Source organism: Phoca vitulina, unplaced genomic scaffold (assembly GCF_004348235.1).
Source record: "Phoca vitulina isolate PV1807 unplaced genomic scaffold, GSC_HSeal_1.0 scaffold76, whole genome shotgun sequence".
In the NCBI taxonomy this organism is placed as follows: Eukaryota; Metazoa; Chordata; class Mammalia; order Carnivora; family Phocidae; genus Phoca; species Phoca vitulina.
Genome location: NW_022589779.1, coordinates 2,172,140 through 2,187,917, shown reverse-complemented (window position 1 = coordinate 2,187,917; position 15,778 = coordinate 2,172,140). Strand labels below are relative to the sequence as shown.

The 15,778-nt window shown below is 38.8% G+C and overlaps 1 protein-coding gene across 2 annotated transcripts in view; it reads right to left on the bottom strand.

The window, feature by feature from the left end:
- Positions 1-9,589, bottom strand: part of LIN7A (lin-7 homolog A, crumbs cell polarity complex component) — a 119,108-nt gene extending 109,519 nt beyond the window's left edge. Inside the window, exon 1 of one of the 2 annotated variants that reach the window (XM_032393767.1) lies at positions 9,486-9,589. In XM_032393767.1, the coding sequence (XP_032249658.1) occupies positions 9,486-9,567 (82 nt within the window). In that variant the 5' untranslated portion in view covers positions 9,568-9,589. The remainder of the gene's footprint in view (positions 1-9,485) is intronic. The other variant, XM_032393766.1, reaches the window with a different exon arrangement.
- Positions 9,590-15,778: the final 6,189 nt, after the last annotated feature.

Below are 15,778 nucleotides of genomic sequence, written 5' to 3'. Positions count from 1 at the left end.
ACAATGAACATCTACATAATCTCTAATCCCTGTCTTAAACTTTTACTGAATCCTAAAGTCACTCTGTAGCTTTTCTAATCTGTTATTCAACTTTTGCCTGTACATTTCCAGTAATCCAGTAGTAAGATGTTCACTAATTCCTGGAAGGCATCCATTTGAATTTTGAGCAGAATAGATGTAGAGAATTTTTTTCTAAGTAAAAATCTGTCATCTTGTGTCATCTGCTCACCTACCTAGTCTTAGTCCCTTCACATGCAACATGTGAAGACCAACCAGTAATTTATTCAGCACACATCTGAGCACTTACCTTTCAGGCACTGTGATAGGTAATGGGAACACAAAGATGAACATAAATAACCTAATTTTGTTAGGATGACAGCAGTGTAAAAAAAAAAAAAAGTCAGTCTTGTATGCTAAGTACTCCAATAGAATTATGGGGAAAAAAGTGTTATTCAAGCATCAAGAAAAAAGTGATTTGGGGAGTGTGGGTTGGCAAATGAAGTATGTATACAGGAAACTTTTGGTTTTGACCTCCAGGCATCTCTAAATGCATCTTGCTTCTAGAGAATACGAAAATAAATAGTCTCTGCCTCTTAGTATAGCCTGAAGACAAGAAATATTATCTGTCTCTGCCCCTGGGAGTAGGGTGGGAGTATAGAACTTACACAACTCAAGGAAGAAATAATTATCATTGTTGAGTGGTTGCTAGGATGACCTGTTCTAAGTACTTCATACATATTAGCTCATATAAAGCCAATATTTTGTGAAGTCAGTGCTATTTTTGTCATTTGCCCTTTTACAGATAAGAAAATAGAGATTCAAAAGTGTCTGGTAACTTCAGAAGTTGCAGAGCTAGTAAATGGAAAAGCTGGGATTCAAAACGAGGGAGGCTGACTCTGGAATGCATCTTTGCCATTTAATACACCCCTATTCCAGCCCAGGACTGAGTCATGATGACAGGGCCTCTCTGAGGTTTTCAAGGTGGCTGAGTGGGGCCGGTGGGGCAAGTATTCACTGGGCAGTATGACCAAGAGCAGTAAATAGCTAGGGCTGGCTCCTTTTTCCTGGTGAATGAATGAATGAATGAATATTTTATTCATTGCCCCTAAATTTTGTCTCTTATGCTGTAACCTGCCATTCAAGCCAGGTATAATTTTAGAATACTGATATGGTTTCTTTAATCATTTGCAACCCCGCCTAGTTCTATGTCATCTATACAAATCTTCCACAACTCTCATCCAAAATATCGGTAACCACGGTGAATAGGACAGAGAACCAAACTGCCTTGGAGTAGTGTTTCAACCACTAGAAATCCAAGAGTATGATCATCCACTTCACATATTTCTACATTTTCCACAAGGCTTCTCTAAAAGTTATGATGTCATGAGTATAGTATGGTCATAGCACACACCTGAAATTTGACAAGATCTATTCTTAGTGATCTCATGTAGGCTCTGTGTGATCACCACTTTCTTTTATAAATAAGTGCCAAAATCCCATTCTTCTATTAATATTCTTAGATTTTTCTGTCAGCAAGCAAAAACAAGTAGATTGAACTATAGTTTCCTAAAACACTTTTCTCACCTTTTTGGAATCAAGGATATTTGCCTATCAGCAATTACTGCTCTTCTCCAATTTTCCTCAAAAGATCACTTTCAAGAGTCTCTCAGCTGTATTTTCCCAATTCCCTCATTATTATTAAATAGACTCAGCTGGGATTTAATGGTTTTCTCCCCCATCTAAACTGGGGGCTTAACTTGTACTGCTGTTTTGTGATTCCCTTCATTCTAGCCTTTTTTGGTTAAAGATAATTATTTCATAGGAAAAAAAAAACAGATTTTATACTGAAATCTCATAACTATCACCACACTGGCCAAGTAAACAAAAATAGCAGAACTAGTTGGACTTGAAATAGCTACAGTGTTTCTAAGGGAAATTGCCATCAGTTTAAAGAAGGAGCTACAGTTTTCTGTCCAAGATAAATAACTATCTGAGTATAACTTATCAAATAAGTCTTAATTCAACATAATTTTTTTCAAGTAGTGTTTGGGCATATTTATTTTTTTATTAGACCAGTCTTCAAATTCAGCTAGCACATAATGTTAGTAAAAATCATAAAACAACTTGTCTACCAACTAGCCCAGAAGTAAATCATTGATGTAATCAATATGACTTTTAAAGTGTGTTCCCACTTGCCAACACAGAGTGATTTCAAATTAAATCCATTTTAACTTGCTTATCAGGACACAGCTTCATCATTCATCCATTTGTAGTTGAAAAAAAGGGGGATGAAGCAGTGTAGCTTATTTGTGTGTGTGTGTGTGTGTGTAGAGGAAATTCTGCTAGACCCCTCCACACACAAACACACATACGTGCACACACACACACACACACACAAAACCTTTTTTTTTAAACCTTTTCAGTTGTATTTTGGCATTAGCTTGCATGGTTCAAATAACAAGTTAGAATAGCAGGTGGATGTGAACGATGAAAGTAGGCCATGATATCAACAGCAGCACGTCACACCCTCTCTTGGCCGTGGAGAGCATGCCACTTTTAGGAGTTGGCTACACATACACAGACACACAGAAGCAAAGTGATAAAGTGAGGCAGCCACCTGTTTCACATTATTATAGGTTGGAAGCTCTTTTTGTTTTAAGCACTACATGTGTCCATGAGAGGTAGTCGAGCTAAGTCAATTTCATTCATTCATTCAATCAGCAAATATTAGGAGTGTGCCGACTCTGTGCCAGACAATGGGTTGAGCTCTACCTAAACAAGTCCAGCACCTTGATCTGATGAAGGCTGTATCCTAACAGACTGATATCAAGACTAAGATAAGAATTCTCTCCAAGAGGTATTGGCTTTGCACCTGTAATAGCATCCCTAATACCCAGTATACAGCTTCCCATTTAATACTATTCATTCAATGTTTCCTTTTCCTTACTAGTCCTAGTTAAGCCCTAGTTGTGATCCCTGAGGAAGCACTCCAAAAGCAAAAACACTAATTTCATAAATGACTGGAGCACACCAAATATATCTCAGGGCTTGAATAGCTAGCGCACCAAACTAGAAGGTATACATCAGATTTATTTTTCTTTTTCTGGAAGCTCTATCATTAATGCCTTGATTTCTTTTCAATTTTAAAACTGTACATATAACTCCCATTAAATGCAAAATACCTTTTTTTAATAATCAAAAGATTTCTAAAATTTGGGTCCTTCTTATTGCAGCTTTTCGTCATCAAAGAAAAAGAGAAGATGGACGTGGCGTAATTCTGAGTCCTGGAAAATGTTCTGTAACTATATACTGCGGAATGAAAGACACAAATATTGATTTGTCAAAAAAAAGTTCAATAAAAATATTTTTTTTTAATGTGTAGTGAAGCTCACAGAAAACATGAGAAATCAAGAAAGCACTTAATGTTTGTAGACGAAAACATACCTGGCTGCTGCTGTGAGAACGTTTTAGAACAAGAGCCATAAGACAGAGTCAATCCCTCTTTTCCTTCCTCCCCCACCTGACCATCAGGGCATACATGTGTGAAACAACAGAAGAACTAACTTAATTTTTGTTTTCCTTCTTCCTCAATCGCTCCTCATGTTAAAAGAAATAGCAAAGAGAGAGAGGAGGGGCAAGCCCCTTTGGACTGTGAGCAAAAGCAATTTTCAGGCAAATACAGATTTTATAAAAACTGGCAAATACAGTTGATCAGAAAGCTATAGGCTGCCCAAGGCCTGAATTGGGAGATACATAAAGTAATAAGCTAAAAAAAAAGCTAAAAAAATAAAAAATAAAAAAAAATAAAGTAAGCTCTGCATGCCTTGAAAAGTGAAAGGAGAAGAAAGAAAAATTTTATTGTATCACAAATTCCATGAAAAGTGTGGCACCCATGGGATTTTCATTTGCATTCAATTTTGCACCCATGTTTTTTTTTCCATAAAGTTATAATCCACAAAATAAAAGCTATTGTTTTTATATTAGAATTCTTAAAGGACTAAAAGTTTTATTTTATTAAAAGGGAAAACACAGCAATATTGAAAACAATAAGATATTGTTTAATCAATATCTTAGATTACTACTCTTATCAGAAACCAAGAAATCAAGATTTCCATTTATACTTTTGTGACTTATCCAAGTTGCATCTAACTCACAGAAATGTTAGATGACTGATACCAGTGTTTTATTTTATGTAGGCACCTAATACAGATAGATTGTAAAAGATTGATCATGTCATCAACAAAGTCTCAAATGTTTAAAATGATACAATTTTAATTACTCCTAGAAATTGTTTTATTTATCCATGTTTCTCCAAGACCTGGTTTTGTGTTATTTGTTTATAAGCCTTGATTTAAAAAAAAAAAAAAAAAAGCAATTCTGATTAAAGTTACAGAGAAGTAAAATTTTGAAGAATTTGGTTGTATTATCTTTTCTGACCTTGAGATGGAAAGTGAAGGAGAGTTGGAGCTACTGTATTTAAGTGCCTAAATCCATGAAGTCTTGAATGCAGTGAAGTATTCCTATGTCCTTTGTTATGAAAGTGTTAAGTATCATGAATTGCATCCTGCTTTGTTCTCTTGAGTTTAGCTGAAGGTCATTCCCGGTTTTAGAGATTATAATCGGGGCAAACTAACCTCTGGTGTAGGGAAGAATTGCTATACCATTTTAAATTCTGGCAGAGAAGATTCCACACTAATCTCCTTATCAGCCTCTTCTCTCTGCCACAAGGGTAAATTACAGGTACTATTTTCTACATCACTGTCTAATATAAAATATTAGATTAAAAAAGACTATATCTCATATTATGACCACTTGGGTTCAACATGTAGATTTATGCATAGTGACGTGTAAATTACAGTGTTCCGTATGTCTTTGAAAATCTAATTATATGATATTTTATCCTAGCAATAAGAAGAAAAAGCTGATCTATCTATTTTCTTGGTATACTTAAAACCAAATTTCTATCCTAGGATGCATATTTGGAGTGTTACTACTTCTTGGTAATTTTTCTTTTTGATCATTTGTTTGGTTCTAGATGTATTAACGGGATGGTAGCCAAGTTGCACACGTACAAGTTGCTTTTATGTGTATTCTTCCCTTTATCCAGAATGCTGTTCCTAAAAGTTGTATTAATACATCAGAACTCAGTTTAAATTTTGCTTTCTCATGGACCATTCCTTGACCAACACCATCTAAATAGGTCCTTCCCCATTCTTTTCCATCCTCACATCATTTTTATTGTCTTCATAGTACTTAATGTTTTCAACCAATCTAAAATCCTCATCATAACTTACATCATCTGATCCCTGGCCACCAACTTCAAACATTCACTTTCCACCACTCTTCCCTGTGCTCTCATTTTCATGTGGACCTTCCTGGATGTTCCTAAGATGCATAGGTGACATCCTTCTCTAGAGGGCATTCCCCCAGATATCTGCAGAGTTTGCTTCCTCATTTCCTTTGGGTCTTTTCTCAAATGTCATCAACCCAGGAGGGAGGGCCTTTCTTAACTATCGCATCGACAATAGCAGCCCCTGCCCCTCTCCTTGATCCAGTCTTACCTTTTCTCACTGGCACTTAGAATTGTACATGTATGCGTTCTGTGTCTCACTTGTTAGCGTGTAAACTCCATTAAACTTTATATCTTTTGCTCATTAGCCACAAAGCTGAAAATAGTGCTTTTCATAAGGCTGGCACGCAATACTTATTTGTTGAATTAATTAATCAGTCCCTTACTTATTATCTGTTTCCCCCACTACACTCTTAAGGACCAAAGCAGAAACTTTGTTTATATATATAAAATATTTGTTTATATATTATATATAAAATCTTGTGTGTATATACATATATATACACATATATATGATATATACATTCAACGAATGAATTTATTGAATGAGTGAATTATTTGTGTATATGTGTGTGCATATGTGTGTGTATGGATTAACCTCTCTCTCCCCATGGGCTCTAACTGCCACGGAGACTAGAATTATGTCTGTTTAGTTCACCACTCTGTTAGCCAGTTAGCCTTTCCACAGTAGGGTCTGGCTTATACCAGGCACTCAATGAGTAAGTGAAGAATCCAAAGGACTGGGACCGGAGTGAACAGGGGCCTGCTCCGGCCATAGCCATCGAGAGATCTGCACGGGGTTAATATGAGGTCTTAATGGCAGGTGGAAAAGAGTTTGGAATATGCACAGAGCAGTGAAAACCTTAAGTCCCTCTGTTCATCTTTTCAGGGCCCAGCCTGATCCTGGCAAAGGCTCCCTTCCCAAACAAGATCCAAGAAGCTGGTGCAGACTTCTGAGCTTATTACTTTCAGGTATCTTCTGAATTCTGGGAGGACTAAATCTTAATTTCAATCTACAGGTTTGATTTCTTTGCTTAAAACCTTTGCCCTTAAGATTCCAGATAAATCGGTTTATGGTGCCAAAGGGCATCAAACAAGAAGATTTAAATTTTAGCATAAAATCTCCCATTCACTAGTAGAGTAACCTTGAAAATACTTATAGCTTCTTCAACGTTTTTCATTTGAAAAGGAAAGATGCTAGAAAAAAAATCAAATTATGGATTTATGCATTCAGGTTTGCTGAGATGCCTTCGGGAGGCTTTGTCAAGCATTTTCCTTCCTTCTCCTTTGCCTACTTGCCCTAACCCCTCTTGGTTACTAATCACAGCTTCTGTGAGCTATGGTTACTGACAGGAATCTGTCAAGCACATAGGGGGAAAGAAAGGTTAAGAACCACTGGCCTGTGTTCTTCCTGCCATCTTTCCAGGGCCAAAATTTCGCGAATCTATGTACTGGACCTTGGTTCACGACTGAATCCCTATCTTTTAACATTGCTTAAATTACTGCAGTCCTTAGTTCACATTAATTTTTGATCTTCTCCTGTGAGTCAGGACCTATGGCAGGCACTGAGAATATGAAAATGAATTTAGAAATGGTCTCTTCCCTCAAGGGGCACCATTCAATAAGGAGATAGATGCAACAGCATGTGAGAAATGCTTTGATGGGGCCAAATAAGTGGGTGACCTCTGGGCACATCAAAGGGCACCCAAACAACCTGGGAGAGGGCCTAATCTGGAAAATCTTCCAGTAGATGACCCAGAAACGGAGTTCTAATTTCAACTAATTGAATTATAGACTGTTAAAGTTGCACAGTGTTAAAATCATCTAATCCAAATTCCTTACAGAGCACAGAGGAAAACTGATGCCCAAAGATGCTAACCAAGCCATACAAAGTGAGTATCACAGTTATAAGCAGATAGGACCCAGATATGTATTATCGGGCTGCCTTTTTAAACAGACTTGTATTTTTTTTGTAGGAACATTTTTCAGAACCCTTTCTTTCATTGGTTTAGTGATGCAATTAATCAATTAATTAATCATGTTTTAATAAGGTAGAGGGAAAAATATTTATACACACTGACTTCATGTACAGCAATGGTGCCAATAACTCATCATCCATAAATTACAGACTTTGCAGTTAGCTGCTGGTTAATTTATTCAGTTACATCCAGTCTCATTTTGCCTCTTGAGCTACTTACTAAATGGACCTAATCACACTGGAAAGGACAGGTACAGTCTGCAAACAAGAACAAACTTTAAGAACAGATTTAGGTCTGATTGCACTTCCTCTCCACAACTGAGTCAGGAATCTCAGGGCCAAAGTAAAATCCAAAAAGTAAAATATTTTTAGTAGTCCTAATATATAAAATTGCTCAGGTAGGCAATTTTCTTGGAGTTTGTTTTTTCTCCCAATGTAGTCGTTTTACTTGGGATATTTAAAGGCTGATTTAGTAATGGGACAATATAAGAGCTCATTACATTAAAACAGAAATTCGTGGGAAATCCATAATTTCTAATAGCTTGCCATCTGTTTGGCTCTTAGTGGCAATGGATTTATCCTGCTTAGTGTAGATGATGATACTGGGGTGAAATCATGGATTATAACCTGGATTTCTGAGCTCTTTTTCTACTGTTATTAATTTAGTAGCTTGCAAATCATTTCCCAACATAAAATTATTACTTTTTTCTTCTTCTTTTTTTTTTTTTTGTTTTTTGTTTTTATTTTTCAACTCCTACCCCAAGTAAGATTGCTATGGGCACTCCATAATATCTGGTCTGGCGCCAACAGATTGCGTTAAAGTCATCCACAATCTCTCCAAATTAAAACCCCACTGAGTTCACTGGCTTTTGCATTGTACTCGCAGCAGGATGCTCTTTTGCTTTGCCCCACAGTCCAGTTTAATCCGCTAGGAAGAATATTTTTAGAGGCACATCGGACTAAATCATCTTCGACTGAGCACACCATTTCCAAATGGCCGCCCAGGGTCCTAAATCCGGCTGCTGCGGACGGGGACGAGCAGGTGTCCTCTGCTGCGGCGTCGTGGGACGCCAGCGCCCGCATAACTAGACGTCGGAAGCCAGAAAGGAAACCTGAACACGCAGGGACAGGTATAACCTCGTACGCGCGCTCCAGAGAGGCCCCCCAGAGAAACGGAGGATTCTAGCTTTAGGCTTGGTGAGGTCCTGGGAGGAAGCAAACACTGCTTCCCCATTCAAGTCAGAGAGCAGGACGCACAGGGTCGCGGGTCAGAAGTTGAATTTCCAAAGGCAGCCTGCGCTGCGTCCCAGCGCCTTCCGCAGCCGGGACACCGCGCTGGCACCGGGCTGGGGAGAGAACGAACGAGGCTGGCTGGGGCAGGAGAAACTGAGTTGCCACCACCGGAGCGCTGCGGGCGGCGGGGGCAGAGGAGACCCCGGCCGCCTTCGGAGCACGAAGCCGGGGAGAGTCGGGCTCCGCTGCAGCGAAGGCTGCGCCCCCAGCCCGGGCACTGCTGCCCGTGCTCCGCGTTGCCCTTTCGGCCGAGGGCAGCTCCTCGCCGCTGCAGCCCGGCCGCCGTGCGCCCCGGCACAGGCCACCCCGGGGTGCGCCTCCTCCGCCCCCGGGCGGCCGCCTGAGCACCCGCAGCCCGACCGACCTTCGTCCTCCGGCGCCCGGACAAACTTCCTCCCTCCTGGGCCCCCGGGCCGCGCAGGCTGGCAGGCGGCTCCCTCGCCAGGCTTCCCCGGTCTGCGGCTGCAGGCGCCCTCGCCCGGTACGGCGAGCTTCCTCCCTGCCCCTCTCCAGCCCCGAGCCCCGGGCGCCTACCGGTCCCTGCGCCTCCGCTCCAACAAAGCCGGCGGCCCGGAGGCGACCGGGCCAGGGGCTGGGAGTGGCAGCGGGGGCACCAGAGCCCGGCGAAGGCATCCCTGGGCCGGGCGGGCGCAGCGTGCAGGGGCAGTGGGGACGTGGCGGGCAGAGAAAGGGGAAGAAAGTATCCTGCTCTCGGCGCGAACGCCTTCTACGCTCGTTTTCGCTCGCCCTCGCTCGCCCTGCTGCCTCTGCCCGAGCGCGTCCGGCTGTCCCGGTGGGAGTTGGCAGGGGCAGAGGGGGAGGCAGAGGGGACGCAGTGGCCTGGCGGGCGAGCCGCTCCCTTACCTCTGTCCAGAGTGAGCGGCTGGACCACTGTCAATGTCGCCATGTCTGCCGTGGGAGCCGAAGTGACGCTCGGCTTCAGCATCAGCAACCGCTTGTAGTGAGAAAAAGAGGAGGAGATTGGGGGCGGGGGTGGAGAGGGAAGACGGAAAGGAGGAGGAGGAGGGGGGAAGGAGGGAAGGTGGTGGTGGTGGAGGAGAAGAAAGCTTGGGTGGGTTGGCAGCCAGATGGAGACGCAACTGCTCCGCGGCGGGCGGACCTTCAGATGCGGCGTGAAGCTGAGCAGGTAGCGGAGAGCGGCTGCATCGCGGGCTCCGGGCAGGAAGGCTCTGCCCTAGAACTTTGCTATCCACCCCGAGGAGCGCTGGATGGGTGCAGCCAGTGTGTTGCTCTCTTCCAACTTTCCACTCAAATAAAATGCTCAGAGTGTACGTGCGTCTCTCGGGAAGGGAGAAGATTGAAAGGGGATGGGGGGAAGGAGGGAGGGGGGAAGATGGATTTTTTTTTTCAGATTAAGAGAAATTGTCAACCCAGTAATCCCATTCCTTAGAGAGAAAACGCTTCTAGTTCAGAAATGTCAGGATTTCATTATAGTTGCTGTTAATTTCTGTTAAAGTTTTTTTGGAATGTTGAGGTATAACAGTATAGAGGATAACTGACTTAAGGCCAGGGTTCCATCACTAGGTCTCCATTAAGGACCTGAGTGTATTGCCTAGAAAATAATTTACCTTAAATACAAACTTCTTAAAAATGGTTTTAAATTAAAAAAAAAAATACACACAAAGAAAAATTTCTATCACTCAGTTTGAAAAACACGTACCTAGCACTTTTGGGGTTGATTTTTAGCCAGTGGTTACTGAGAGTTGCCACTTACTGATTAATTAACATGTGTGACAGGAAATACACTAAGAGTGTTACATGCCATGTGCCATGTGCCTAAACTCCCTGACTTGGGAGTTCAGGACAGTTCCCGCCTTCATGTAGCCTGTGGTCTAGGGGGAGATGATGTTATTAAAAGGATCATTTTAGAGTCAGTTGATCAGGATTCAATGACTAGAACCTCCAAATACTGGTTGTGACCCCTTCACCCCAACAGATGGCTTTCACTATCCTGCCACTGTAGGGACTTTCATTTCCGGATCAAGAAAATAAGAAGCATATAGAAACCTTCTATAAGCAGAAAGGTGATGACTGTGGGTTCAGGATTGAAAATGACAAAGCTGCCTCCATCCCCTTCCTTATGACAAAGCAAAATTGTTTTGGCTAGCAATATACTCTTAAAGGCAGACACAGTTTTACAGCAAAATATTTGCATATAATCTATTTCATTGTCTTCCAGTTACAATGTGGGTGGTTTCTGAAGATCTTTTCCATCCCATTTTTTACATTTGAAAAAAAAGAAAAAGCAAGATTTCACTAATGATTTGAGCAAGTCAAAGATGACTGGCCATACACCAAGTAGATCCTAAAGATGTACTTAAAATAGTAGTTCAATATGCCTATATTTTCATTTAGTGTTTAAGAAAGAACCCTGATCTTGAAATTCAAGTCTTAGTTATATGCTCTTCAGAAATCACATAATCTCTCACTGATCCCCTTTCCTCATCTGTCAAACAGAGGAATTAATAACCTTCCATTTCACTGAGATTCCGTAAAATGAGAGAATTAATTCTACCCTACAATCTGAGTTTTGTGAGGGTCTGATGATACTGTGCATGTCACTGTGCTTTGAAAACAACGTATACATTTACTTATACAACAAACATACATCCCACCTGTACTGTGTGGCAAACACTATGCTAGGTGCTGGCCACACAAAGATTGAAGAGACGGAGCCCTTTCCCTGGACAGTGGTCAGTCCAGGTTAGGAGACAAAAAATGAGCAAGCTGTGAGAATTCCATGCAGTAAGTGTTCTAAGCAGCATAGAAAGGACAGAAAGAAGCAACAATTCTGGTTGATTATCATTATTCACATCCCCTAAATCAAACAACAGAAAAAAGTTACATTGTACACAATAAACAGCAGAGTGTGTTCCGTGGATATGCACAAAATATCAAACCTCATTCAATAATTGAGGATGAAAGGAACGTACAAAATCCGTTGGTCACTAATATAGCTCTTTTAACAACATACTTTATTATGAATATGTATTTGAGCAGCTTGATTCATAAGTCTAAAAGCCATAATTGTACTTATTTCAACACAAATCCCAGATTGTGATGTCTAGGAAATTAGGTTTTCTGTCTTTTTGTTTTCTGATGTATCCCCAATACCAAACATTTTAGAGCATGTTTCTGGACTTACACCTTGAGCTCTCTAATTGAAAATTTGCTCCATCATAATCTCTCTGTGTTGACTTTGTAGAGTTTTTGTAAGGATTAAAAGAAAAAGTAAAAGAAAGCACAAATCACCATATATTCATTAGTTATTGTTCTAAGTAGTGGCAAGTTCAATGCCTTTAGCTTATGTCCATGTACGTGTAGAAAATTAGTAACAAACACTGCGTATCTGTTAGAATTTGTTTTTTATGGAAGATGAATAACTTTCCACAACAGTATTTGTGGGTTCCTACTTTAGACACGCAGAGACATAAGAAAAGTTCCTTACCCTCTTCTTTAGCTTCAGGAAATGTGATCATACTTAGGTCTCATGAATAATTGCCTGGACCACTACTGTACTAACCATAGTATTCCATCACAGTCAATGTATTTGATCTATTCATATGTATTTCGCTTTGCTGATTGTGTATTTATCAAGGAATTGTTAAAACACATAATTATACTTTTATCTTAGCTATTTGGTTACACAATCACTACAATTTTTCATTAAATGATATATAATAATTTAGTTCAGTGGTAACTATATTTTCAATGGAATTCATTAATTCACTAAATACTTATTGAGCACTTAAAACATGCTAGGCTTGGTGCTAGGTTGGTTTCTCTCTCCTCTTGGAAACCCAAAAAAGTAGGTATTGTTATCCCATTTTATAGATAAGTGAACTGAGGCTCATAGAGGTTAAGCAACTTGCTTAAGAATAGTGGCACTCAGGCTCAAGAGCCCCTGTGCTTTCCACTAAGAAATACTATACTTCATTTTGTATTACTGAAGATTTAGGGATTCCAGCATTTTATATTATATATATTTTATATTGTATTTATAATGTGTTTGTGTATATATGTATATATATAGATAGATAGAGCCTTTCTCTCTCTCTCTCTCTCTCTTTTTTTTTTTTGTTATGCTTGAATTATCCTCAAAGAGAGGAATGCATGGAGGAAATTTAGGTCAAAGGAGAAAAGAACTGTAATACTGGTTCCATTCTATATCCATATAGGTTAATATTAAAATAACTACTTACTTTGCAATATAAAATCTGTTCTTGCTAAAAAATTCATTCAAATCTACGTTAAGGTCTGTTTCACTTAATTGAATCTTTTTGAATTATATAACAAAATCAAGAGAAGGTTTGCATAAAGAATTAGTATACCAAGAAAATGAATGTAGCTAGATAAGTGGAATATAATAAGCACAGTGTCATATGAGGAAAATAGCACCTGCAAACTGGAATTCTTTCAACCTTAGGTGTTAGAAATTATTTTTGACTGATTTAAGATATCACGTTATCTTCCTTAATTTTCACAGCTTTGTCAAAATAACACTAGATTAAGATGAAGTGCCAACCTATACTTGGGAATATAAATGTTTGTGTTATTTTTTTAAAATAATCATAAATAGAGAATCTTACTATATTCATTTAATCCTTAGATCTGTTTTGATAATTACTTATTTGTTCATTGAACAAATGCTTAATGTACTTACTGTATGCTAGGCAGTGTTCTAGGCCCTGGGATTTTGCAGCAAACAAGAAAAAGCCCTGTTCTCACTTGGCTTATGGTCTGCAGGAGAAAGAAAGACAATAAACAAAGTAATAAACAAACAAGAAAGAGATCAATTAGTGACTAAGTACTGTGCAAAGAATGAATGATTTGATGACTGAATTGGGTCTAGAATAATGTCAGGTTTATAAAAGACAGTGACAGAGAGAAGGGCATTCTGAGAAGCAAGAGAGCAAAGCCCAGGATGGGAGAGCACACATGGTGTGTGTTTGGGTAAAAAAAAAAAAAAAAAAGGCTGTTTAATTTGGAGTAAAAGAAAAACAAGCCAAAGGGGACCTTTGAGAGCCAGGTTGTGAAAGATAATATAATTAACAGAAATGTACTGAACATTTTCATGAGTTACTTTGTGCCCATCATAAATGAAATGTACCAACACAATCCAGGCCAGGAAAAAAATTCTGTGTTGTAGCATCTACAATAAAAATTACATCAGAATGAAATGAAGAGTTACTAATTCAGAGTTGGATGTTAGAAAATTAAAGATGAAATAAAAATATAAAAAGTCAATTCTAATTGTTTTTTATTTCTTTCCAAAGAAATAAAAAAGAACTTTGAGAGACAGAAATCTAATATGTGAGTAATTATTCCTCAGTGGTAGGGTCTTATTTGCATTACTTTACATTACCAGTTATCTTGCAAATCATAAGTATGATAATTAACTTTTTCTCTGATTCTGCAATGGGCAATCACATATATAATAAGTCCAAATTCTTTCTGATACTAGGGTATTTTACTTATGCCTATTTAACTCATTGAATATAAAATGATGTTTTTGTTTCATTTTGAAATGAACATTTTTCTATTTTCACAGTTGGATGTTATGATTGATCTTTTTATAATGAAATTTAAGTTCACAGCTTACAATTTTCTTTTTTTTTTTTTTTTATGCATCCCAACCTCACATTTACACCATTGACAAAGCCTAAGAGATTTAAGAAAGGCAAGATAAAATGATTTTTAAAAGTGATACTGGACTCCTCTCTCTCTCCCAACGACTCAGGAGATATTTCCAAATATTTAAAACCCACAACCTTTAATAAAGTTTTAATAGAAAGAATTATTAGCGTAACATTTTAAAAAATTTAGTATATTCGGTTTCAAGTGGAAAATTATGTGTTTTGCCAACAAATGTTCGATATGTCCTTGCTATACGCCAGGCACTATTCTATGGCTGGAGAGACCCAGTGGTAATCATGGAAGAAGTCCCTTTCCTTACAGAGCTTAGTTTTTATGAAGGGAAACATACAAGGAAACTATAAACCAGATCATCTTAGGTAGCGTTAATGCCCACAAACGGTGGTATGCTGAAACCTGTTCACTCTGGTCACGAGACCCAATTATGTGCATGTTGTCCCGACATCACTTGCGGTGACGTCACGTTAGATTGGCCATAGTGGGAGCATTTACACCCGGCGTATGGACAAATACTATATATTGAAGTTTTCTTTTTTTTTTTCCCTCTGGAAGGTCAGTTGTTAAACATTTACCAACACACCGCAAAATTCACAAAGCAAATAAAATAGGAAGTTGTGATGAAATATGCAGCAGAGGGGAAGGCCACTTTAGAAAGGTCAGAAAATAGGTCATATTGTACTTGATAGAAATTTTTTTTTTTAGAAAAATTTTTTTAAATGACAAATCTACCCTGTAGTTGATGGAGTGCTGGCTAGGAGTGCAGGGCCTCGGACAGAGTTAGAAGGAGACATTCATGTTAGTTTTGAAGAGTTTATAAAATATCCGGACAAGAAATAGGAGCATCAATGAAATGGCATAGAATTAATTACAAAATGATGCATCAACAAGATTAAGTGATATTATAAATTTGTATGTGTTAAAAGTATACAGAAAGAAAAGAAAATCTGTATTCTGCGAAGGCTTCCTGGAGGCAATTTACATTCACTTTCACAAGAAACTTGGAGATATTTTCTTTCCCGCATGTAGATAATAAAACGTTATACCTTTGAGTGGGAAGATACTTCATTGCAATTTTGAGTTGAAGAATTGCTAAACAAGTGGGCCAGGATATTTTCATGAGGAACTAAAGAAAAAGGAGGAATATGATCATTATAATTAAGCATCTATGTTGTAGAGAATCTTAACCATGGTGAATAGAGAACACTGTTACCTTGATCCTTGAAAAGGACACTATGATCAAAGCTTGTTTCTTTCTTTGGGGCTTCAACTTCATTTAAAATATGGTTTAAATAGGTTTTTATTGAAAAGCACTTAAATCCTGACTTTTTTAAAAAAAATCCAGCTCAACTTACTTATTTTTCTCTAATTCTGGTGCTATGGAATTAATTAAGGATATTAGGGAGAAACATATGAAAAGGGCATCTTAGAATTCTTCTTGGATTATGAGACAGTCCAGTAATTGAGGCTAGTAACAGAATTTT